Raw genomic sequence first — 27,269 nt, 5'->3', positions numbered from 1 at the left:
CATACATACATACATACATACATACATACATACATACATACATACATACATACATACATACATTATATATATATAATATATATATATATATATATATATATATATATATATATATTAGATTAACAGTATGCTTGGTACCTAAAACACATTCTCTTCACAACATCGACAAATAGCATGAAACAGTAGGAGGGGGGCGCGAATACCTCCTACAGTTGCAAATTCAAACTTTAAAACTGCTGGGGGCTCTGGTACTTGCCTGGGTTTGTTGAGTTCTGGTCTCAGCCCTCACTGCAGATTTTAAATGAGTTTAATCTTGGCGCAGCTTGCAGAAATCCATGCTCTTTCCATTAAAAACAACCTCATTCCAATGATTAGAGTTTTTCAGAAACAAAAAATGCCTGGAGCCTACAGCTAACTGTGAAATCTAACTGAATGTGTTTATCGTCTAGTAGTGTTGACTTTATTGTACTTGACTAGAATGAAGTTCTATACAAGATTTGTACTAATGCAACATATAATTAAGCACTAATTGACTTATTTAACATGCAGTATGTGGAAATGCTGTCCCTTAGTACTAGTTTGAATGGTGTAATTGCATAGTATGCCATGACTTTAAACTCCTGTAGAAAGATTCTGAAACATGGCAACTATTGTTAGAGCTGCGTGACCAAACTTGCTCCTTATCCCTTAAAACAGCAGTTATTTCATAATAATAAAGATCTACATGCCATAACAAAGCTGGAGGTAGATGACAGAAGGACACCTTTTGACACTTGGTGGTGGAGACATCTCAGCAGCTTCTGCTTCCTCCTACTCTGCTGCATAGTGATCCCTATACATGTCACAGAGGATGCCTAAAACACTATACCACTTAAGACTGATTTATTGTGCTATATATTTTTTTTTTTCCTTGTTATCCAGGCACGCGATCGAAAGTAAACCCTTGGAACTGCTATGGTAGGCACTCCGGCAAGATGATAGGCCCCATAATCATAACAATACAATAAACTAAAAGATAATATGGAATGAGGAAATACATGTAGATTAGCAAAAGGAATTTTTAAGAATATATTTTTATTCCATGAAGAGAGTTTTTTTTGTTTTTTTTTTCTTCCATTTGCATGGTATTTACACTTACGACCTTAAATTGATACAAATTATTATTTACAAAAAGACACCAACTGTATCTAATCCCTTTCAGAATCTAAAGACCTTATATGCCCATAAATATTATTTTTTCCTGGAAAACCCTAGTATTGCTCCACTGCTCAATGTCATAGATAATTACTCCTTTTCACTTTTTTGCATAACTTTTTTTTATCAGTTTGTCCTTTAGACCTTTTAGAAGCTGTAGCTCTTTGCAGAACCCCTTCTCATGTACAGCACCATGGAATAAATGGTGCTCTATAAATTAAATAAATAATAATAACCATTAGCCGGTGTTAACCATACTTGCCAACTTTTGTGCATGCTCAACTAGGAAGAGCTCTCTAAGACTTCTACATAGATCAAAGCCCCTTGATTTTAATTATTTCCTTTCTCCACACCTCTTCATTACCACCTCCATTCTTCAGCTCCTTTATTGAAGGAAACTTTTTGGAAGGGAAGGATTCTGAGAGGTGTCAGATGGCATTGGTGGCATCTGAAGATTTCCCAACTCTATCTGGAGTGTGGACAGTTTATCCTTTTTTTGGAGAATACCAGATGTTTCAATAGAGTTGATAAGCATGTGGTCATCTGCCAATAGGCTGCAGACTGAATCTTAAGACCATTGAATTTGTCATGAACACTAAGTCACATGACATAAAAGGGGATATTCCGGTCACCTAAAGTCCTGTTCCTTTGTCTTACTCACCCTGCCCAGGTCCAGACCAGAGTTCTGATGTCTATTATCTGTGGCGCTGATGCCTTTGAGTGAGCTCAGCAGCTTGTGTCGTTCAGAGTTTAGACTAAGTTCACATGTCCTGTAATCATCCGTTAGAACGGATCCTGCAGAAATATGTGGGCAAAATGTTTTCTGCTGGATCTGTTTATTTAACATGGGAGTCTATGGATAACAGCACTGTTAACGGATTGATATTTATCTTCCATTTGTAATGGATCCTGTAAGAAAAAACCAAACAGATCCGTTACAAATGCAAGTAAAATGGATGGCTAAATAGCAAACCGTTAACAGATACATCCTCCATAAATTCCGATGAAAAAAAATGATCTGGCAGACATCAATTATTTAGCAATGAACAAAAAAGTTGTGTTTTACAGAATTTTTTGCCAACGGATCCATTCTAACGGATGATTACAGGACATGTGAACCTGTGCTGCCCTCAGTAGACCTCTGATGTAACGGTGGTGAGTCCAAGTGGCGAAGTGGCCATACCGGGCACAAGGCTTTTGTGATGAGGTTAAAAATATTAAAAAGGGGAGAGAAATTTTATAAAATTAAACAGAGTTCATGACGCCAGTTGGGATGTTCGGCTAGTGGTATAGCTGGGCACTGCTGAAGGTCCCCAGGACTTAGGTGGTGATGCACAGTGCCAGTGGGTTTTCCCCCTCACTCCCTCAACTAGGGCTGGTTCCTGGGAATGTTGAGGTATGGATGGCGCAGCCGAGAATAATCCACCCAGAAACAGGACAGGGAGCTTTTACTTTTAACTGAAGCTCTGCAGAACAGTCTGGAACATTCCTTACAGCATTCACAATGATGGTGGTCTGACCTGCCCCCAATGAGAGTTTGGTTTCTCTGCTGTGTGGTGGTAGTGTATTTCTCCTGCCTCTACTTCCCTACCTAGGAATAGGTGTCTTGAAATGCTGGGATTTTCAAGACCAGAAAACTCTGGATCTTTGGTCACTTCCAGCAAGCAGGCGACTTAAATCCTGAAGGGAAAATTCACTGTTTCAGAAGATTTCAGGCTCAATCACGTTGGTGAGCTCCTGGGCTATTACACTGCTCCTTATGAAAAGGCTAATAGCAGTCTCTGTTTGCCACTGACCTTGAAAGTCCAGGTGGCCTAGGGACTGATACCCTAGCTATTTTTTGCTGGCCCCTCCAGAGGTTTTAAGTTGCCTCAGGAGAGCACCGTTTCCAGATTGGTCTTCACTTCACCTCATACACACTCTGCCTTCAACTGCCTCAGTCTGAAGTTACCTCACACTTGTGCTCCTGACCCTTTTTAACCTTTTAGGGCACAAACAGAAGCCTTATCAGCAAGGGGAACAGCCCCAGTAAGGGACTGTGGGCAAATATTTGTATATTGTGAATAGCAGAGAAAAATGAATCTCATTAAAGCTGGCAATACATGTTATACATATTGAAATGCACATGCAGCAATACTTTGCGGTGACCCAGGCACATGTGCCACAAACTCCTCCTTAATTGGTATGAAAAATGTAGGGATGAGCTATTTTCTGATGTTCAGTAACAAAGTGAACACCACTTTATTTCTGGGGTCCAAGTGTTTTTGGACATGAATTGAGATCACCAACAAAGACCCCAACACAACATGAAGCCTCTTGCTGCAGACAGAATGAACAAATCTTCAAGCAAGTGTGGTCTTTGTGGATAGACTGTTTACACTCAATGTCTATCTCTGATCTGTGTGTTTGAGAACATTAGACCTTTAGGAAGTACATATGGTAGTGCCCCCCTCCCTTCACCACATAATTGTGGGTCAAAGGTGGAAAGCAAGGGACTGAAGATTCTATAGCCGCAGCCGTCAGTCCTAAAAACTATGAAACTGTCCAGGAGAGATTCAGAAAAAAGTCTAACTACATGGACAGGGCAAACACACTGCTCTATGGTGAGTGTTTTATATTATTTTTCTTTTACCCTGCTAGTAATTTATGGTGACATTTTTTTAAATAAGATTTATGATTTTTTTTTTTATTTATTTTTTTTATTTTTTTATTTTTTCTAAAGTGCAACGACTCAATTGCTTATGAGGTTATATTATAGGATTATAGGTTTTACCTTTTTTTGATATGGATCGTTACATTTACTAGGTAATGGTAGGAACTGGATTGATCTGTCATTGTACTTTTATGTATGATTGTATGTATAGGACCAACACACTTTTTTTTACTATACTAAAGATTAGTTTATTATTTGAATTCTATAATTTCCCAGTCATTACCATAAATGTATATAGAATACACATATAATCTATTATATCTGACATGCCTATGAACTAATACGGTTTTAGAAATGTCAGTATCATACCACATACACTTAAATATATTTGTCGCACATGTGATATCTTTATATTATGTTCTCCACCATTTAACACTGTATCCATACTTCTTGTAGCTTGTATACTGCCAACATATTCCACAGTGCTGTGTAGAGATGGTAATTACTCCTGTCTCTGCCCCAATGAGTATCACAATCTAAATATCCTATAGGAAACTAACTGACCTATCAAGATATGTTTGAGTGTGAGAGGTGATCAGTGTCTGTCTTATCATTGGGGGTCCCACTACCATGCTACCCATAAGAATGGGGGGTTTATGGTACCTTTTTTTTTTTCTTTCCTGTTTTTTTGCTCATCAGCTATGAGGAGCTTGAATAAAGCAACTACTGAGCATGTGCATATAGGAGTCGGAGTCCGCCATGTACGGAGCTCAACTATCAGTCCTACAGTCATTGAATGAAGTGGGAGACCAAATAATTGACTGCTATGCCACTCAAATGCCTACCTACAGTGGTCATATGGTGAAGGGGTATGATGTGTATGGGACCTGCGTTCCTGTGATTGCTGGAAATCCCTGCAGTGTAACCCTTAGTGGTCATGCACTTATCACCTAACACAGGAAAGGTGATGTATGTCCATGCCTTGTAGACATCCGTGCCTTGTAGACGTCCATGCCTTGTAGACGCCCATCTTTTACCATTAATAGCCACAGAAATCCAAATCTGAATGACTACTGATCTCCAATAAGGCTACACTCTCACTTTGACCTTTTTGTTGTTTTTGATGATGCAGCATTTCTAAACCTATTATTACTATTACTTGTGTAGCACCTCTGAGCCACTCAGGGCACTACAGGGAACTGCATCCTCTCAGGGATGCAGGACCTATCCACTGGGACCTGTAACACCAGTGCCCCCAACAGCAACACACGCCTAAAAATCCCAGTTGCCACTCACACCAGGGCTCAAAGTGGCAGGAGATTTCTATATATGTAATTCACTTTACTGTACCTGTAAGACGCTGCATGTTTGACACGACAATACAATGTCGAAAACTCATCATGCGCACATAGCCAAACCGTGTTGAGACACTGTCTTAGCACTCATCTAGTTTGGACCCTTTCAAAGAGATATAATATAATATTATATAAACTAACGTAGTAGTAGCAGCAGCAGCAGGCTTCTTCGGATACTTTGCAATCACCTACAAAATGTCAGCTGATTACACCTGTAGCGTGACACTGGGCAGAAATTGTGGGTAGAGAAGAATGGAAGTTCGGGTTCTGTGGGATCAGCCGGACTTTAGATTAAATTCTGTTCTGGACCCAAACGTGACCTGAAACTCATTTGAAGTCAATGACTGGGCAATTCGGGTCTCTACCCACATACAGCCAGCCATTAACAGAGCAGTTCCGGAAGAGTGAGGGCAGATTTTTTTTTTTTTCTCTTTTAACACCCTATCTGATTTTAACATTTTATTTTTTTTATTTTCACCAATGCTCACTCGAGTGGTTTGCATACGTAAAGCACCCGAACTTGAACTTTTTTTTTTTTTTTTCTTTGCAAAGTCTGTGTTTGGTACCTACACCAAACTTTCAAGTTCAGGGTCCCTCATCTCTAGCTGTGGGAAAGGTTGTCTTCAAGGTCAGTGCATGCTACATGAAAGAAGGTCCTGGTTGGATGTGAGTGCTGTTGATACTGAGGTGATATGCACTGACAGAACGCATGTTGCTGATGACTTGGGTTGGCCAGGACCAGATGTTACGCAATTAATTCAAGTAAATAACCAATTTCTGAAAAACATTTATACTGAACAAAAGTTTGCGGACTATATGCATAGGATAGTGGATATATCTTCTCGTATGGTTCCTTTTCGCAGAGCATCATTAAGCACGTTCTTTTCACTTTTTTTTTTTTTCTCTCCTTCACTAGTTTAGTTTTCACTAGTCCCAGCCTAGCACCACATCAGTCTATGAATGTAATTTTCTCCTCTAGCTGTTCTGCATCTTTTCCCTCCTTAAAGGAAAAGTAATATGGCGGGACTGGGCTGCAAGCCTTCCGACGCTTATGGAACTCCCACCCGAGACATTCCCTTCCTTCCACGTCCTGTTTTGCACTAGGACTCGTCACTTAAGTCCTCTGGACAGACCTTTGACCTGGCTCCTATAGATTACGCTGTAACTGGGTGATCTTCTTCCCTCCTTCAGTTGCTCTTTTCTCGGGATCTTGCTATCCTCTGCTCTGGTCTCCTCTCTTCAAGGACACCCACATCTTGTGGCTCTGCAGAATACACAGAGCTAAGGTCTGCCTTTGTCACACGGTGGGCCCTATCTGAGCTTCTAGATAGAAACCGTCTCTGTCCCCAGAACTTAGCCCCTCCCATTCTGGGCTAGTCCGAAATATTAACACTCTCTTAGCCTTCCCTACTCTGTTGCTGGGCAGAGCACAGCTTCCTCACAGTACTGTTTAGAGCATTATACAGATAAACATGAACTGTTTCTGACACAACTGTCAGCATAGCACAGTACTACACATCATATCACACTGCATATTATGCATTCCATACCATAACAATAATGCAGGACATAATACAAATCACATTATACAAGTAAAGAATATTCAGGGGGAACATGCACTTCTTCTTACCCACCCCTGCATGTTCTTTTTTTGGAACAGTAACAGTAATATGCTATGGAATTGTTGAAGCAATGTAATATTAGATTTGTGGATGTGTGACGCCTCTGGACTATCAGGTCGTCACAGGGTATTGTGCAATCTGCCCTTCTGTGCAATATCCACCTCCTCCTTGGTTATGGGTCCCCAACTACATGGTGTTGCCAACATCAGTCAATTAAAGTCCTAGGTACACTCTGCACCACACCCACTAGACACACCAGTGGACGGCCGGAGTGGAATAGGGTCGCCCACTTGGGGGGGGGGGGGGTTGGTTAAGGGGAGGTCAGGAGTGTCAGTCAGTTGAAGTTGAAGTTTGGAGTTGAAAGTGAAGGAGGTCAGGAGCAGGGCTCCTTGGAAGCAACTAGGTGGCAGACGTTGGTCTGGGCCTGGTAGGAGCTGAGTCCCCGGTCACGGGGGATCATGACAATGGGCACGGAACTGTTGAGGAGGACAGCCGGTGGCCTTGTACAATCACCGGGCTGGGACCAGGGCACCACTGGGTACATGGACCCTAGGTCAGGGAGTAGCTTCAGGCAACCTGACAATTTACCCGATGACAACGGATTCTTCAAAATCCGCTCTCCACCCGCTCCAAAATCTGGGTACTAGCGCAATGAGGGAGATAGGACTTTCCACAAAAACAGTGAAGAAAATCCCAAGTGTGAACCCTGAAAACAAGCTCCCACAGTTAGCCACACTGGGGAGCGGGACCCGACTAGTTTTATGCTACCGGGACCAAAAGAAGAGAGCACTTAGTCCCAGGAGTAAGGTCACAGATCACCAGGCAACATCATCGGGGACTGGACCCAAGCTAGCTCCCCTCAGCGGTGTCTAGAACTTTGGTTTATCCAGTTGTCCGTGTCAGCTTTATGGACTGTGTGAGTGCGAAAGTGTCCCTCTTCGCTCCCCATGGCACCGCCCAGCTCCCATCACAGAGTCCTGGGGTATTGACTTACCCCCCCCCCCACCCGTGGAGGATTCTAACATCTGGCTGCCCCATTCCATCGCCCCGGGTACTCCCAGCTGCAGCAGTGGTACTCCACATTACCACATACCACGGATGGTGTCACGAACTCTAACACAATCCCCTGTAAATACCCCCTTCATTTGAGTGGCCGCACGACCCCCGGGTCCGAACGCCCCTCGAGCCACCGCGGATCCGGATCCGAGCAGCCCGGTTGCTGACACGGAGGCGGCACAGATGTTTCTTGTTTTTTTTTTTTTTTTTTTTTGGCATCGGTCTTATCACTTAAAATCTACCAACATGAAATTCAGAGTAGCAATGCCTATTGGATTTCCTGTCTGCTTTGCATGTTGTCTGCAGATGTCCTATTTGTATTTACTACGGGTTTTTTTTAGTGGGTTTGTTCTTATCCTGTAGCCAAGATTATGCTTAATTAGTTCTTGATGAAGCGGATTACGCTTATTAAGGGTTGTGCATTTTTGTTGTGGTTTCCATTGGAATTTTTATTTTTGTAGCTTTTGCTTTTAATTTACTCTATTGCCAGATTTTCTATAAGGGTTTGAAAAGGAGTATTGGTCTTCTTTCCATCTAGACATTCCCACTTGTCACACTAAGCAGATTCAGATCTTACGAATGCGAAATAAGACTCCTGAAAGACCATGTGTCATCAGAAAATTACCTTTTGCTTAGATCTGGTTTTTTTTTTTGTGTTTTTGTGTATACTCTTAAAAATTTTGCCAATGCTTTAATGTACCCATCACAATTTTGTATGAAAAAAATAAGAAGTCTTGCAATTTTTACTTTGGCTCTTGTCGCTAACTTAGACTTCTTCTATAATATATGTTCTTAAAGCTATTTTCAGCAGTCTCATTATCATCACAGGCAGGATTACAATGACTGGTAACACCCCTGATAAAATATCTGCTTTCCTAAACTTGTGCCCTGGAAACAAGAGAATTTTAATAAATTGTGATGGTTTGTTCTATTAGTTTTGGTATTTTATGAATTTTGTTAGCTACGTTAAATCCTCACCATCATGGTCTATGGTCTCTTTCAGATGGTGAATAAAATTGTACTTCACAAGACTTCTGTCCTGGAGTATTCCGCATGTCGCCTGAAATCTGCCTGCATCTTGGTGTGATCTTATGTGGACAAAAAAGCTCCACCACCGTTTATACCAGCTTGAGGTGGGAAGTTTGGACTCCAAAGGTGCCTTCAGTTATCAACCATGACAAAGAAGACCATTCAGCACACAGCCCCACCTGATGGCGGCTGGGGGTGGATGATTGTGATCGGCTGCTTTCTTGTCACAGTCTGCACACGAGCGGTTACAAGGTATATGCTCTTCTATTGTGTTTATTTTTATATATTATCAGTGTCTGCACTGACTTGACTTGACAATCCGGTTCAAAATTCCCTTATCTTAGAAACTACTGTCTTACTAAATATTGGCATATTGTGCCATTACCTAGCATGAGCAGTGGTGTACCACCAATGGTGATATGGAACATGCCTATTGGGCTGTAAACTAAGGTGGCCCAGTGCTGAATCACCCTGCCCTTGCTTGGCATCCTCCCATTTCTTTCAAAATTCTGGAAGCTGGGGCATCATGAGTAGAGTTGAGCGCAGTTCGTGGTTCGTGGTTCTCCAGTTCGCGGCTCGAGTGATTTTTGGGGGCTGTTCTAGATCGAACTAGAACTCGAGCTTTTTTGCAAAAGCTCGATAGTTCTAGATATGTTCGAGAACGGTTCTAGCAGCAAAAAAACCCAGCTAATTCCTATCTGGCTTTCCGCTGTAATAGTGTAACTCACTCTGTGACTCACACTATTATGACATTTCAGTGTATAGTGTGCGGGAACAGCGCATTCAGATCACTGCTGTATGTATAATGGCGATCGCCATTTTTTTTTTTTTTTTTTTCCTTGTCTTCCTTCCCTAAGCGCGCGCGCGTGTAGTGGGGAGGGCCAGCATGTCAGCCAATCCCAGACACACACACACAGCTAAGTGGACTTTTAGCCAGAGAAGCAACGGCATGTGTGATAGGATGTCCATGTCACATGTCCCTGCATTATAAACGAGTATCTGCCCGTCCGGACGCCATTATCTCTTCTGCGTCCTTGGTGTCAGACATCACTGGCGCAGCTCCTATCGCCGATACAGCTGTATACGCTCCATACACAGTGATGGACAGCATAGGGATAGCACTTTCTATCAGTCCTTTTAAGGGCTCATACCGGCAGGGTCAGAGCCATAGGTGACAGGTCCTGAAAACAGAGACAGCGTCTGTGTAGCTAAGGTCAGGGATTTCCTCGCTGCATTTGTCGCGGGCGGGGAGGAGGGTGTCAGCACACCGCGCTCACCCCTTCTGCTCGCGTCCGGCAGCTGCTCCTGGTGGCTCGAGCTGTGGGCCGGATCCCGGGGTTTCTCGAGCGACACTCCTCGCCCGTGAGTGAAAGGGGGTGTTTGTTGGGTGTGGGGATTGTTATAGTTCGTGACGCCACCCACGGTTGTGGTGATTGCACCACCGCTGCTCAGTATGGGGGTCCCGGGGATGGTGATGCGGAGCAGCCAGGTGTTGTGTTGCCCCTCCGTGGGTAGGGGTTGGTGATCCCGGGGCCCGGTGATGAGATGTGAAGTGTGGGGCCTGGAGGGCGCAGGGACGCGGGGGCAGCGCTGTGCCTTGCGGCACTATGGTACTCACTCAGCCTGACACACGGACACAGTTTGTACGGTAAACCAACGGCTGGTAGGACGGTCCCACAGACGGCTGCACCTGCACTCCCGGTAGGTGACGGTGATGTCCCTCTTCCTTGCACCTGTGTTGACTGATGGTAGCGGTGGATTCCATCCGGTTACCCGCTCCCCGGCTGCAATCTGGGCCGGAGGAGCTCTACACTTTGCCCGCAGGCGCTGGCCCTGAGAAACTTGTGCCGTGGCGGTGGCGGTGTCTCTCCAATACCGGTTGGGCTGTTGCCTTCAATCGGGACTTGGTTGTTGGGGGATCTGCGTCCCCGTCACTGACGGATTTGGCAAATCTGGCGACTCCTAGCCTTGCCGGGGTCCGAGAGGCCCCTGCCCTGGTGCTGACTGTCCTTCGGAACACTGCTCCAGACCACCGGGCACACAGCCAACGGGGTCTTTCCAGGAACTTCCAAACGGTCCCCCTCCAGACGGTCACCGCCGTCGCTGACCTTGCTGTTCTGGCCCTCACAAAGCTGGACCCTTCAGGCTGTCTTTCTCTTCTGTTACTTTCACTTAGCTGTTTACTTTTCTACTTAGCTCCTCACACTTGCCCTGCCTGGGCTTCACTTCACTCCTTCCACTTCCTCCTCCCTGACAGACTGCCTGGTCTCTTCCTGCCTCCAGAGCTGTGAGCTCCTTGGTGGGCGGAGCCAACCGCATGGCCCACCCCCTGGTGTGCATCATCAACCTCTGGAGGAAGGCAACAAGGATTTCTGGTTAGCTGTGATGTGCCTACCTGGAGTGTGGGGTGTGGTGGTGTTTGACCTGTGTCCCCTGGCTTGCCCAGGGCGACACACATTTCCCCATTAGGAGGGATAGAAAGGCAGGCTTCCTTTCCTCTACCCAGAGACCCACAACCCTGCCACTGTACCCTCCTGTCCTCTGCACACTCCAACTCATTATAACTAAGCCATTATACTGGCAAACACTGAGTGAACTTAGTGGCATCCTAAAAGTGGCTGTTGGACTTCTGTATCATCCCACTAGTGCAAAGATATTTGCAGCACGTCTGCCTGCATTGCACACTCAAACTCATTGTTACTTACTAAGACATTATAATACCAAAAATTGAGTAAACTTGGTGGCATACAAGAAGTGGCTGTTGTACTCCATTAGTGCCCCACTGGTGCAAATCTATGTGCAGCACCTGTGCAGGACACCCTCCTGCTCTGTTTTTAATAAGCTATATTGATAGCAAAAAATACTGCCATTTAGTGGCATCATAGAACTGGATGTTGTATTTCATTATTGTCCCACTGGTGCCAAGCTATTTCTAGCACCTGTTTAGGACACCCTCATGCACATTTTGCTACGCTAATGTTATAGCAAACTCAGGGAATTCATTGCTGCATTTGATAATTCGGAGGGATAGAAAGTGAGGCTTTCTTTAGCTTTTCCTTCTGTTCATAGACAGCATCTCAAAGTCCACACCTGAAGAGCAATTTCTCCTCCACGTGTAAGTGTGGAGAGGCAGCTAGTGTGCATGCGTGTGCCAATTTACCCCAGCTGCAGCCTAACTACAGTGTTTCGCCTAGTGAGTATGATCAGCCTGACTGTGCCATTCCTGACGCTAAGTCTTCATTTCGGGATACAGCGCATGCTCCCACACTTAGTGCGAAAAGCCTCTTTGCACAGGTACTTGCACTCCGTGCCGGGTCTAAGTCCTGTTTTGTGCCGAGACACCATGCTAAAGCTGATAGTCTTTTTTCAGAGACTCTATTTCATGCAACTGACCATGCTCAGGCACTTACTGCATCAGAAACTAGGTCCGGTAATGAACTCTTTGGCCCTGCCCCTGATGTGGGGGGGGCCCATATAGACCACAGGGCATCAGGTGTCCTGATGATGTGGCCAGGCCACTCCCAAATGGCTTGCAGAGGCCCGCCCCTATGACTTGTCACCTCATTATTGATGGTCAGACGATGACTGGTGAGGTGTTTGGGTCATGACAGCCATGAGGTCATTATTGAAGTTGCGGTTCCAAATAGGACGCTAGTTATGCCACTCATGACGTGTCACTCTGCTTTTGTCTCCAGGAGGTGCATTGTGGTCCACCCTGGTATGGGGCGGACCCAGGTTATAAAACTGGCTGGAGCCAACAAGGAGGTGCGCAGTCTTCTATTATGCTCCGAAAGAGCACACCTCCATGTGTTGAACCCATTGCGGCTTTAGGCCAGAGGTAGGCAGGGATAGGGCGTCGATGCAGGCCGCCACCACAGTTGGTAACGCAGAACGGTTAAGACCAGCTCCTGTCCTACCAGTCCTGCTTGTGCAGCCCAGTGGCATTAACAGGCCTGCTGATGCGCCTGCTGTCCACAGGTGTGGCCCCAATGCATACTGTCAGCGTACTCAATGGCCCCTGTGATGTTAACAGGGAGTTTCTGGGCTGGGTGGGCGTTTGGACCCTGTGACGCTAACAGGGCTCCCACTCTCGATCCGAGTGGCGTCTAACTCGGTTCAGGCAACTATTAGTTTCATAGCCACACAGCTCTGTATCCTCCACCAAACCTTCCAGTTGCCAACCTCTCCTTTTCCATCTTGGAGCACGGTGGACATTGACTGCTGATGGGGATATAAACCTTTCTCTTTCTTTTCTTATTCATTTTCGTTATATACCGCTAACATAGTATATACCACCTTATCCAAATCTGCCAGTCCCACCGTAACAGATGGTGTTTCTTCATCAAATGTTACATTGCTTAACCACCAAACCCACGGACAAAAACTTTTTTCCCCTTTCCAACACACCTGTTCCCCTTTCCACCATCATTTGTCCTTTTTCAACTCATTTGGTATATGACCAAAAGTGCAACTCTGCAGGGACACCGTACTCAACGCCATCTCAGCCCAGCAGCCAGCCCTCGGTCCCTCAGATGTGGACAAGTAAAAGCCCATTTCCTCCTATCCATGACAAAGCGTTGAGATTCACTCTGTGCAGCACTGGTGTTTACTGGAAAAGCAGATCTAAGAATCCGTACCACCTTCCGCAGATACTCCTGTATACGTGCGTCCCTTTCTATGGCAGGAATTATTTCGCCAAATTTTGTCTTGTACTGGGGATCTAACAGTGTGGCAACCCAGTATTCTGGATTACTTCGAATTCGTACAATCCGAGGTTCATGTTGTAGGTAGTGCAGCAAGAAGGTGCTCATGTGTCTTGTGCATCCAGGAGGACAAAGTCCTTGGTTTGTTGGTGGCAGAGAGGTGAGAATCGTGCCTCCTTCCTCTGCCCTCTCCCCCCAACCTCGCACAACCGAAATGTGAGCAAGCTCTCACTCATCTGCTGAGTCTTCCATGCCCATCGCAAGTTCGTCCTCCATTTCTTCATTGGCTCCTGCACCTTCCGCAACAATTTTTGCTGATACTATGCGCCCTTGTTAATCCCTATCCCCCACCATGACTGCCACCTAGGTGCCGCTCAATGTATGGACCTTGTACATCTTATTATCCCTTCTGCATATGACTCCTACTGTACTTCCTCTCCTTCCTCTTGGACAAACACCTGACTCCGAATAATGCATACAGTGTGCTCCATCTTGTAGATGACCAGAATTGTCACGCTGAGAATGGCATCGCCAGTGCTAAACCTCTTCGTCGACATTTGTAAACTGTGTAGCAGGGTGCAAAGGTCCTTGATCTGACACCACTCCAGCAGCGTGATCTGCACCACCTCTGGATCAAGTTAGCCCAGGGTATACATCATACCGTATACCGCCACAGACGCTGCAACATGTGCAGATTCCAATTCCTGCGTGTCGGAACATCGCATTTCCGGCGTTTAACCGCCAGACCCTAAGACTTCCGGAGCGATGAAAGTTGTTGAGCTGCTGGGTGCAAAGGATGAAAGTGAGCACATAGCAGAGTGCCCGCTGCACAAGGCCATGTAGGCCGGGATGGTATTTTAAAAATTGCTGGAGAATCAGATTCAACACGTGAGCCATACAAGGCACGTGTGTCACATTGCCCTGACGAAGGGCCGCAGACAGGTTTGCATCATTGCCGCACACGGCTGTTAAGTCACCAACATAGTCCACTCAATCAATTTGTACTCCGGTCGCCAGGTGACCACGTGTTCCTTTCGTGCATAGTGCTGATGATGGGAAAGGAGTCGATGCCTGCGGCGCAGGTGGACGCAGGTTATGGTCACCCACTGGGTTGCGTTATCTTGACAGATACAGAACCACAGGCTGAATGTAGGTGGTGGGTATCTCACAGATGAAGTACCATCATTCAGCTACAACCAATGGGAAGACACCACACCCTTTTTTTAGGCCCCTCCTGTCTGCAGACCACTGCCAGACAAAGCTATGAACCTTTTGTTACTGTTACCCCCAGTTCAGTTTTGAGTTTGTGTGCTTGTTACCTGACTACGTTTCCTGCTTGCTGTTTATGTACCTCGTTGGCCGATCCGCATTTCACCTCTGCTTGTTTTCTGATTAAGTCCTGGCCGTCCCATTCTGTTCCTCTTCCTCAATTAATGTTTTTGACCCTGCATGACTACTATTCTCTGGAACTGCAGCCTTCCACAGGTATTGATCAACTTGGGCCCTGTGTAATTCCAAATCACTGTATAGGGGTTAAAGGGTTTCAGGGTTCTGGGTGTCCAGCTTGGTGAGTGGCTTGCCTCTAGCCTATCCTTTACAACCCATCTGAGTGTGTCGATCCAGGCAGGCGTTACACCGTGCCCTGGTCAGAAGGCCATGTAGGCCGGGATAGTGTTTTAAAAATTGCTGGACAACCAGGTTCAACACGTGAGCCATACAAGGCACGTGTGCCACATTGCCCTGAAGAAGGGTCGCAGACTGGTTTGCATCATTGTCGCACCCAACCTTCCCTGGCTGCTGGTTGAGTGTAGACAACCATTGATGAAACTCGGTCTCACTCTCCAGAGCTAACCGTCCACAATTCCTCAGCGGTGTCACATTTCCCCTACATTTCAAAGTAAACATTTGACCGCCTGATTGGCTTGAGCTCTGCTGCCAGCATAGTAAGGAGGTGTGTGGGATTCCTTGGGCGCAGTTACAAGGAAGGGTGGACTGACCACACAGGGTTTGGGCCGAGGTGGAGGACCCACACGAGGTTGAGGAGGCAGAAGCAGTGGAGGAACTTGTACATACAGAGGAAGGATTGACACACAAGTCGTGGGGATGGCAAGACTTGTACAGCAAACTCTTCTCCATCTCTCACCATAGTTACCCAGTGCCCAGTCAGCAACATGTAACTCCCCTGTCCATGCTTACTGGTCCAAGTATCTGTGGTGAAATGCACCCTGTCACACAGTTTCTCAAGGAATCGGTGAGGTTGTGTGCGACCTTCAGTGGTAGCGCGGGCACGCCTTTCTTGGAGAAGGAGTGACGACTGGCCATCGGCTCTTGGGGCACTGCAATGGGCATAAGGTCTCGAAAATCCTCGGTCTCAAAAGGGTGTAAAGGCAGCCTTTCTGTTGCCAACAAGTTGCAGATGATGAAACTCAACCTCTTAGGCATGTCATGCCCTTCGAAAATCATGTAAAACACAGCGAGGGGACTCCAACCACAGTCTCCCTCGTTTCCACTAATTGGGCCACACACACCCCACTTGACTGGCATCAGTTGACCCCCCTTTTGAAAAAGAAAAAGATGCTTTGCATGAAGCACTCTCAAAAATACGCGTGCCTTTCCCGTCCCCTGGCTGACCCAGGGGAAGAAAAGTCCTCTGAGAGCCATGTCCACATTGTCAGTGGACAGACACTTGTGCTTATCTGCCAGCAGACCCCCAGCAGCACTGAAGACAGGTTCCGAGAGAACGCTGGCTGCAGGACACGACAAGATACCCAAGGCATACGTGGCAATCTCAGGCAATTTATCCAGATTGGAAGCCTAAAATGAGCAGGGCTCAAGTTGCACAATAATGGCATCGATGTTTCCTTGCATATACTCATATATCTGTGTCTCCTCCTCTTTTTCCTTGTCCAGCTCTTTTGTTTTCGCATGAGTATATGTCCTTGTCACTTTCCCATGTGTTTGTGTTGTGAGTTGTTTGTCACCTTTTGGACACCTTTTGAGGGTGTTTTCTAGGTGTTTTTGTGTTTGTGAATGCCTGCCATTGTTTCCTATGCAGTTTGAGTTCGGTTCGACGAACCGAACTCGAACGGGAGCTCCGTTCGGCGAACCGACCTCGAGCCGAACCGCGACCGGTTCGCTCATCTCTAATCATGAGTTCCTCCAAACTGGGCGCCCAAATTTCTGTATATGCCCTTCAGTATGTTAATTTTCAAAACTGCTATCAGCTGGCTCTTATTGGTCAGTTATGTAGTCTGTATGTGTGATGATGACCTACATAATGTTTTGATTGCTTAGGGCTGGCATGTATGTCCCGTACATGTCCCGCCCCAGAAGCGGTTGGACCGCTCGTATCCGGACGTTGCTACTCGTGGCTCGAGGATCTCAACCCGGGGGCTCAGGGTCACGCCAAAATGTGATGATGGGTGTATTTTAAATGGGATTTAGGTAGTTCGTGACGCACCCGTGGTCTGTGGTAATAGGGAGTACTGCCGTTGGGAGTACCCGGGGTGGTTATGTGGGGCAGCCAGATGAAGGTTACCCTTCACGGGTAGGGGAAGGCCCCGGGACTCAGGATGGTGGTTTGGGGTGCAGGGGGAGCGCAGGCTCACTGGTTGCAGGGGTTAATCAGGTACTCACTCAGAAGAAAAGCAGATGCTGACAATGTAGTAAACAAAGTTTCTGGGTGCCGCTGTCCTCTTGGGGAGCTCGTCCGGCTCCTGTCCCGTGCAGCACTGCCTGTTTGTCCGTGGCCTGCCTCTGGGCACAGTATTTTTAGAGTGTCTAGATGGCCCATCAGCTTGGAGCTTTCCGGGCCCCGTTCCCTACTAAGAGTAGTAGAGGAGCTTGCTCTCAAGATCTCACGCTTGGGATTTCAGTGGGCTGCTTTGCTTGGAAAGCCCAATCCCCCTCGTTGTGGTAGTGCTCCCGATCTCTGAGCTTCGTGGGAACAGTCCATACAGGCCCTGTCCTCTGCAGGTTAATTGTCGGGTTGCTTGAAGCTTCTCCCCAACCTAGTACCCAGACGTGCCTTCGGTCCCAGCCCGGGTATTCAACTGCGGCTGCTGGCTATCATCCAAGACTAGCCAAGCACCCAGTCCCAATCTCCCGCGACCGGGTCTTTAACTCCTCTGGGTCCAGACCACCATCTGCGACCTAGTCTGCTTCTCCCCTGGGAGCTCCAACTCCCAGCTTCCTCGAGCTCCTCACAGCTCGAGGGCTACCGCTGCTCTCCTTGCTCCCCTGGAGCCGACTCTTTGAGCTCCACTCACTTTGCTCCCCTGGAGCCAACTCCCTTGTCACCTCCCTGCCTGACCCCGGGGTGGGCGGCCTTATTCCAGCTTAGCAGACCACTGGTGTGCCTGACAGTGTTGGTGTGGGGTGTCACTAGGATTTGTGTATGTTGATGGAGGCAGTACGGCAAGATGGGGACCCAGAACCATGGGGGGTTGAGTCCTGCACTAAAGATAAACAGCATGCAGTACCCTGTCACGACCTGACTAGTCCTGGGGTGTCTTATGTAGAAGTGTCCAGCTTAGCGCTGCTGTCCCCTGAGTGAATCTGTGGCGCCACTGAGGCTCAGTCGCCACAGGGTTTTGCATCTCACTTAAGGTGCAGTACTCATCCCGGGTAAGGAAGAGGTTAACCACTGTTGTTCACTTACACAACACACATACAGCTCAGGTGCTTTACCACTGGAACTGGGCTAGAGGTGGTCACCATAGCAACGGGACTTCCCCAGCACTACTGAGTAATCAAGAAGGTGGGGGCAGCATGAGGGAAGTGAGAACAGGCAGACATTTACCTCACAATAGTCTGGGACATAGAACAACACGGCCACTGTGGAGAGTGCTTTAAAGCTTCCACAGTTAGGACCAGCCCGACTGGAAGAAGCAGGAGGCGACCAGGTGAGCTGGAGAGACAGAGGAGCAACATGGTTGCTGGAGGTAGAGCTCAATAGCTCCCTCAGCTCCAGCACAGTTGGGGTGCAGAGCCCTAAGGTGCCGTACACTTCAGGTTGCGTCACCAGAATCTGCAGACAGGGGGATTTCACGTCCCTCTGGCCACCACAGGATCCCTGAGCACAGCAGCATATAGAGCCCAGAGTAGAGATCACGGTCAGGCCCCAGAAAGGACTCGCGCTGCCTACAGACGGAACGGAAACTAAACTCAAGGACATTGAGTCCCCAAGTAATTTCAAGCTACGGGGATCCACACTAAAGAGCGCAGAAAGGAAGGTCTCTCAGTTCACAAGAATGGTGGTGGCCTCTGACTTACTCGAGAACGGCTGGGGCCAATGACCGCGGAAACTGGCACTCCAAGGGTGACGACAGCATTGAGTAAAAAGAACTTGGACCGCAGCCACCTGTGTTGTCCTGTTATTGCCGTCGTCCCGCTCTTCGGCGCCAACGGCCACTACCACCACCATCATCCTACCTGGGGCCAAGCTCCACCTGTGGGGAGCTGAACCATCCCGGCTGCAACACCATCCACCCCAGAGGAACAGCACCCGCAGCGGCGCCTAATCCCTGGCCGCATACCACAGGTTGTGTCACGAGACTACTATTCCCAACATCCTCATCCCATCCTCCATCCCTTTGTGGACACCTTGGGGTCACAAAACCGGGCAGGGCCACCCGTAACATCCCCTGACCCTCATCGGCCTGGTGACAAGTATTCCCAAGACCTCGTTGGGTGCTTCACATCCATATACTTTCTACTGAGCCAGTCATTTTAGTTTCAAACAGCTATGATCAGCTGAATGATCCTGCTCCTCCTTCCTAGAAAACGAAGGCTCAACACCCGAACTCCACTATTTACATTTTTTTTTTTTTTTTTTTTTAATCTGTTCTTAGAATTTATAAAAAAAAACAAAAAAAACCCTTAAAACAAATATTGTTGCACTATGAAGGAGATTTCCCTGTAACTAAAACTGCAAGTATGTCGGTGAGTTGGGTGCAAATGGGGTTCCTTGAACTTACGCTGGCCATACATACTATGGCTGATCTGCTTGAAGAACCAGGAGTCTGCATCAAACTGTCTGACCACTTTTTTTTTTTTTTTTTTCTCCCACATCATTAAGGGTACTTTCACACTTGCGTTTATTTCCTTCCGTTACAATTCGCCCTTTTGGAAAACAGCGGAATCAGTTAACGGATTCCGCTGTTTCCCATAGACTTGTATGGGTGACGGATTGTACCAAAAGGACCTGCGTTGCTTCCGCTGGGCGACGCTCCGTTGCTTCCGCCCAGCGGGAGGAACGCAGCATGTAACGCTATTTTGAGCAGCGGAATCCTCTGGATTTCACTGCACATGCTCTTTTTTTATTTTTTTTTAAATCAAACTTTATTTTGGCTCGCGGTGGCCGAACGTTCAGCTGAGCGCCCGGCCGTCGGCAAGCGACAGCGCTCAGCTGAGCGACCGGCCACTGGCATGCCCGGCCGCCGGCAAGTCACAGCGCTCAGCTGAGCGCCCGCCCGCCGGCATGCCCGGGCGCCGGCAAGTGACAGCGCTCAGCTGATCACCCGGCGGCCGGCTGCAGGGAGCGATCAGCTGATCACCCGGCGGCCGGCTGCAGGGAGCGATCAGCTGATCGTTTACAATAGTCTGCCGCTGGTAAAACTGTAAAAAAAAAATAACTAATTGCGTTGTTTTGCAGCATCCGTTGCATCCGTTGTGCCACTATATGCAACACATCCGTTGCATCCGTTACACAACGCAATGCAACGGATACCGTTCAACGCAAGTGTGAAAGTACCCTAAGGGAGAGTTTGGAGGACCCCATACACAGTGGATTGTCCTCCAATCCTGCCAATAAAGCCAACATTAGTCAAAAGTATATTGACGCTCTTACTTATCAAGGCAGTATGCTGCTCTTGAATCTGCTGGTCATGCCAAAGATAATGTTCCTCAGGGGCTGTTTTTTTTATCCCTGACCAATCTTGCACATTCAACATTTACAGTCCATGTACTGACTGCGACCCATTTTCAGTAGCCTCATACAAAATATACCTATGAGGCTGTTGAGTTTAGATCAGGAGCCCCTCGGCTGGTCCAGCTTAAGGCAATGCGCACATGGTCTCTGAATGTCGGATGGGTGAAACCGGCCTTAGAATATGAGACCTAGCAAAAGTCTGGAAACTTAAATGGCTGAACTTGCAATAAGACTGCCAGATTTTTGGGGATGTGAGAAAAATGTATTTTGATCCCTGTATTTTATACTTTTTTATTTTTTTTTTTTTTTTTTTTGTTAATGTGTCCAGTTTTAGCATCAGTGTGACACTTGTTCTTCCATTAAAAAAATTTCCAAACATGCCATACTCACTAGATATTGACTTAAATAGGGAATTTTCATATGCAAATGATATCAAAATCAGATATGGATCTATTTTTATTTATTTATTTATTTTTTTCTGACTTTTGGTGCACAAACTACAATTGACTTATACTGGAAACACTTGTAAAACACGAACTTGTGAATGAGGACATATTGTAGATGGTAAATAGAACCTTTTTAAGGGTTCTTTCCATCTTCATAGATGACTGTTCTTGGATAGTGCTTGTAAAAACAAGCATTTTTGCAAATTTGTTGCTTATTAAAATTTTGACCTTTGAGATAGTAACCTTCTTTTTTTTTTTTTTTTGCCTAGGAGACTGACCACCACTGCTGTCTAGCTTGTAATCACTCCGTTGAAGCTATCCGGAAGTAGAAAGTAACAGTGCTCTTTTCAGCGATCATGGCCAGCTTCAAAACAATGCTTGCATGCCAATAGAAGATCTTGTAAGTGCTGCGCATGTTCTGCTGACAGACAGCAGTGGTCAATCTCCAAGGAAATTTATTTGAAGGCAAAAATAAAGTAAAAAAGTGTTAACATCTCAAAAAATGCTGAATATTTTAATATACAGTAAACTGCAAAATTCCTTGTATATGAGCACTAACTGACATTATCCCTTTATGAAAATGGGAATAATATGAAAACTATTAGATTTCCCTCCAAATCTGTTATTCTGCCCTTGTATACACTGTCATAAAACATGAACCTCATAGTTTGTGACAGCAAGTAACCCTAAAAGGCATGGAATGTTACTTTTTTTTAATTTTTATCTTTTTTTTTTTTTTTTCCCAACAAAAACCTAATTTTGTGACAAATAATGAACGACTTTTTTCTTCCCATTGTATAGATGCATCTCAATTTTTTTTGTTGAGTTTCAAGTATATTTTGGTCAAGATTATTCACGAACAGCCTGGATACATTCCATTGTTGACTGTGCTACTATGCTCTGCGGTAAGTAATGACGACGTGTCCCTATAATCCTAAATTGTATAATGCTGGAACTTACATTCTGAAAGTAAAGATTTTATAAAGAAAATTCTAAACAAACATATGGTATAGTAGAGAACTGGCAATGAAAGAGTAAAGGGTTTAACAAAGACAAATGGTTTTGCGCCTCATTAATTTTTTTTTAATCCACTCTGATGAAAGGAAAGTTGAGCTGTGGTTGGTAGTCTTTGGAAACAAAGACTGTTTTGATAATTGAGGCCCAATGTATGATCCTGTATAACCCACACAAACAAAACAAGCAAGTTTTTTGTTTTTCGTGAACACTCCATCATATCAGTTCAGATGGGGGAAGGGGAACCAGTCAAATTTGACCTTTTTTTTTTTTTTTTTTTTTTTTTTTTTAACCTGAAGGAGTATTGTAGTATGCCTGTTGCGCTTGTGACCTGAGTTTAATATATTACTTGCATCCTACATCTTTCAACAATTTACAATCTGCAGGCTCTATATTTCTAATGTGAAACTGCTCTCTGAGCTAATGGGAGGAGGCCATCTTTACAGAAGGATTCCTAATCTTTTACCCTTTTGGTAGCATACAGACAGAAGCAACAGAGGCAATGCGGAAATTATACAGCAGAATTGAGTAGCTCTGAATCCAGCACTGGAATCGGGCTGCTTTCACACATCCGTTTTTTTGCTGAGCGGCACAATACGGTGCTTTGCAGAAAAAACGCAACCGTTCTTTTTTTTTTTTTTTTTTTGCCGCCGGTTGCATTTTTTTTTTTTCTGCAGAGACTCACATTAGCGCTGTATTCTGTCGCATGGCCTTGCGTTGCGTCCAGTTTTTGCCAGATGCGGCATATTTAGCCCTTGCAGCGGACGGATGAAACGTTGCCTGGCACGTTGTTTTGTGCGGCAAAAAAAAAAAAACGCATAGCGCTGGATCCGGCGCGATGTGGCGCAATTTACAATACAAGCCTATGGATGCCGGATGCAGCGTCCTGCGGCAAAAAAAGCATCCGGCCGCCGGATGCGTTTTTTTGCACTAGCGCATGCTCAGTATCAAGCCGCATCCGTCAAACGGACGGGCCACATAGAAAAACTTATGCAAAGGATCCGTTTTTTTCGTCGCATCCGTTGCATAGGTTTTTGAGCCGGATTGAGCCACACTGCAAAAACCGGATGTGTGAAAGCAGCCTAAGCCAGATGTTTCTCTGCTACTATCTCCTCCTCACTCTTTCTCCGCTTCCTTCTCCGCTTCCTTCTTCCTTCCTACTCTCTCCTCTTCTTTCTCCCTCTCCCTGCTTCCATCTTCCCCTCTCCTCTTTCTTCCCCTCTTTTCTTCTTTCTTCCCCCTCTCCGATTCCATCCCCCCCTCTCCGCTTCCATCTCCCCCCCCCCCCTCTCCGCTTCCATCTCCCCCCCCCCTCTCCGCTTCCATCTCCCCCCCCCCTCTCTGCTTCCATCCCCCCCCCTCCGCTTCCATCTCCCCCCCCCCCCCCCTCTCCGCTTCCATCTCCCACCCCCCCCTCTCCGCTTCCATCTCCCACCCCCCCCTCTCCGCTTCCATCTCCCACCCCCCCCTCTCCGCTTCCATCTCCCCCCCTCTCCGCTTCCTTCTCCCTCCCCCCCCCCTCCGCTTCCTTCTCCCTCCCCCCCCTCCGCTTCCACCTCCCTCCCCCCCTTCTCCGCTTCCATCTCCCCCCTCCTCTCCGCTTCCATCTCCCCCCCCTCCTCTCCGCTTCCATCTCCCTCCCCCCCTCTCCGCTTCCATCTCCCCCCCCTCCGCTTCCATCTCCCCCCCCCCCTCCTCCTCTCCGCTTCCATCTCCCCCCCCCCCCTCTCCGCTTCCATCTCCCCCCTCCTCTCCGCTTCCATCTCCCCCCCTCCTCTCCGCTTCCATCTCCCTCCCCCCCTCTCCGCTTCCATCTCCCCCCCCTCCGCTTCCATCTCCCCCCCCCCCCTCCTCCTCTCCGCTTCCATCTCCCCCCCCCCCTCTCCGCTTCCATCTCCCCCCCCCTCCTCTCCGCTTCCATCTCCCTCCCCTCCTCTCCGCTTCCATCTCCCCCCCCCTCTCCGCTTCCATCTCCCCCCCCCCCTTCTCCGCTTCCTTCTTCCTTCCTACTCTCTCCTCTTCTTCTTTCTCCCTCCCCCTGCTTCCATCTTCCCCTCTCCTCTTTCTTCCCCTCTCCTCTTTCTTCCCCTCTCCTCTTTCTTCCCCTCTCCTCTTTCTTCCCCTCTCCTCTTTCTTCCCCTCTCCTCTTTCTTCCCCTCTCCTCTTTCTTCCCCCCCTCTCCTCTTTCTTCCCCCCCCTCTCCTCTTTCTTCCCCCCCTCTCCTTTCTTCCCCCCCTCTCCTTTCTTCCCCCCCTCTCCTCTTTCTTCCCCCCCTCTCCTCTTTCTTCCCCCCCTCTCCTCTTTCTTCCCCCCCTCTCCTCTTTCTTCCCCCCCCCTCTCCTCTTTCTTCCCCCCCTCTCCTCTTTCTTCCCCCCCTCTCCTCTTTCTTCCCCCCCTCTCCTCTTTCTTCCCCCCTCTCCTCTTTCTTCCCCCCCTCTCCTCTTTCTTCCCCCCCTCTCCTCTTTCTTCCCCCCTCTCCTCTTTCTTCCCCCCCTCTCCTCTTTCTTCCCCCCCCCCCTCTCCTCTTTCTTCCCCCCCCCTCTCCTTTCTTCCCCCCCTCTCCTCTTTCTTCCCCCCCCTCTCCTCTTTCTTCCCCCCCCTCTCCTCTTTCTTCCCCCCCTCTCCTCTTTCTTCCCCCCCTCTCCTCTTTCTTCCCCCCCTCTCCTCTTTCTTCCCCCCCTCTCCTCTTTCTTCCCCCCCTCTCCTCTTTCTTCCCCCCCTCTCCTCTTTCTTCCCCCCCTCTCCTCTTTCTTCCCCCCCTCTCCTCTTTCTTCCCCCCCTCTCCTCTTTCTTCCCCCCCTCTCCTCTTTCTTCCCCCCCCTCTCCTCTTTCTTCCCCCCCTCTCCTCTTTCTTCCCCCCCCTCTCCTCTTTCTTCCCCCCCTCTCCTCTTCCATCTCCCCCCCCCCCTCTCCGCTTCCATCTCCCCCCCCCCCCCCTCTCCGCTTCCATCTCCCCCCCCCCCCCTCTCCGCTTCCATCTCCCTCCCCCCCCCCTCTCCGCTTCCATCTCCCTCCCCCTCCTCTCCGCTTCCATCTCCCCCCCCCCCCCCTCCTCTCCGCTTCCATCTCCCCCCCCCCTCCTCTCCGCTTCCATCTCCCCCCCCCCCCCTCCTCTCCGCTTCCATCTCCCCCCCCCCCTCCTCTCCGCTTCCATCTCCCCCCCCCCCTCCTCTCCGCTTCCATCTCCCCCCCCCCTCCTCTCCGCTTCCATCTCCCCCCCCCCCCCTCCTCTCCGCTTCCATCTCCCCCCCCCCCCTCCTCTCCGCTTCCATCTCCCTCCCCCTCCGCTTCCATCTCCCCCCTCCCTCCTCCCTCTCCGCTTCTTCCTCCCTTGTCTCTCCTTAGAGTATAATAGGAAGTGTACACTGACATCTCGCCGAACTGGCAGTCTGTTTTGCCTTGAGTACAATGAATGTGAGCTGTTTTTCAGAGTGAATGATGAGCTTTGGAAGTAGGAGCAAGGAAGGAGTGGTTCATAGCTGTAGTAAAAAAAAAAAAAGTAGATGCTCCGAAAAGATATTTGTCAAAGTATCCTGCTTTCACTTGTATAATTTGATTTCTGCTAGTATGTTATCCACTTGGCATAGCTGCATTTTCACACAACTTTTTTACATGACCAAAACTTCCAGGTGAGTGCTATTTTCTTCTTTATCTGAAGACCAGCTCAGGCTATTGTGCCGCCCCCGTGCCAGCAGCCGGCGCTGCTTGGATCCGGGGCCTACGGTACGGCTCGAGGGGTTATCCGGACGCGGGGGTCTCGCGGTCACTCCGAATAAAAGGGGGACGTATTTGTACGGGGTTGATTGTAGAATGTCTGTGACGCCAACCACGGTGTGTGGTGAAGTGGGACACTACCACTGCTGTTGTGGGATACCCGGGGGAGATGTAATGGCAGCCGGATGTTAATCCCTCCGTGGGTAGGGATGGTTGCCCCGGAGCTCAGTGTCTGTGCAGGGTATGGCGACGGCAGGGGCGCGCACGCCTAGATGGACCAGGAGATAGTTGGTTACTCACTATTGAATGAATCACACGCGTCTTTTGGTAAACCAAGGTGCTGGTGGCCGGCCGCCGTGGTCGGTTGTACTCTGGTCCCCCACCCGGGCTGGTGGTCGCTGTCCTTTCCTCTGCCTTGTTTTTGTGCATTGTAGGCTGCCTGGTTTGGAACTCAGGAGTCCGTTCCCGGCTTGCTGTGTGCCTAATGAGCCGTGCCCGCAGACGCTGACCCGTGGGATCTATGGGCCCTGGCGGTTGCCCTGTCCCTCTCTGTGGGTGGTTGTCTTCATTCGGGACTTTGGTTGGGACAGGACCTATAATCCTGCCCTCAATCGGTTAATTAGCTAGGCCACTGGTTTCGGACCTGGCTTCAGGGTCCGAGTACCCCCTCTGTGCATGGTTTCCGGTCGGGGTCTCTGGTGTCGGTACCAGTGGGCTCCAACCCTTCTCCGGTTTTCCTCGGATCTGCTGAGTCGTCTTCCCGTCTCCTGCTGACGGAGACAACCATCTGCCACATAGCCAAGGTACCAGGGCTCCGACCCTGGCACCGTTCAACTTTGAACTTCCTCTGCTGGAGCTACATCTAGCTCCAGCCCACACTCCTCTCCACTCGAACTACCAACTTCTAACTGAAGCTAAACTCGACTCTTGTTTTCCCGCCCCGGGCTGTCTAGACCCCCTAATCGCCTGGTCACACCCACTGGTGTGCCTGTCTTGCCCTAAGGGGGGGTGACTAGGGTTTCAGGTCGGCTGTGTGTTTCCTAGTGAGGGAAGGTGTTCTGCGGGGGCCTATATGTGACTACATGGTTTTTCCAGGGCGTCACACTATGTTCACTTTTTTTTTGTTAGCCATTTTTAAAGCAGAACTGAAACTTTCCAATTCCACCTCAAAAATTAAAAACTAAATTTGGAGTTTCTGATCCACAAACTGAGCAAAAGACACTGAACACGCCCTTTTATAGGCTTTGTATTGAGGCCATTTTTAGTTTAGAAGACGAATAGTGAAGGATCGAGGTTGCAGCCTCTTTGTTTGTGTTTTTGGGTTTTTTTTGTGAGTTTTAGGACCTAGACCTTCACTAATCAAAGCTTCTGACATGTCTGACAGTTTTGTGAAACTGCAGTGCATCTTTTTCAAATCGATTCTGCATGGAAACTCTGAAAAAGCATAAATGCTATGAACATATACAATGTCAATGTAAAATGACATGCTGTGCATATGGTCCACCTTTTTTGTAATATTTTTTTTTTTTTTTTTTAACTGCTTCAGGCTTCG

The 27,269-nt window shown here is 47.9% G+C and overlaps 1 protein-coding gene across 2 annotated transcripts in view; it reads left to right on the top strand.

The window, feature by feature from the left end:
* SLC16A12 (solute carrier family 16 member 12) overlaps positions 1-27,269 on the top strand; it is a 167,632-nt gene that overhangs the window by 83,610 nt on the left and 56,753 nt on the right. The window contains exons 1-3 of one of the 2 annotated variants that reach the window (XM_075352365.1): positions 3,743-3,797; positions 8,884-9,161; positions 21,791-21,894. In XM_075352365.1, the coding sequence (XP_075208480.1) occupies positions 9,055-9,161; positions 21,791-21,894 (211 nt within the window). In that variant the 5' untranslated portion in view covers positions 3,743-3,797; positions 8,884-9,054. Of the gene's footprint in view, positions 1-3,742; positions 3,798-8,883; positions 9,162-21,790; positions 21,895-27,269 lie in introns of those variants that run through there. The other variant, XM_075352364.1, reaches the window with a different exon arrangement.

Source organism: Anomaloglossus baeobatrachus, chromosome 5, assembly GCF_048569485.1.
Source record: "Anomaloglossus baeobatrachus isolate aAnoBae1 chromosome 5, aAnoBae1.hap1, whole genome shotgun sequence".
NCBI classification, from domain to species: domain Eukaryota; kingdom Metazoa; phylum Chordata; class Amphibia; order Anura; family Aromobatidae; genus Anomaloglossus; species Anomaloglossus baeobatrachus.
This window is presented reverse-complemented; position numbering and strand designations above follow the sequence as displayed.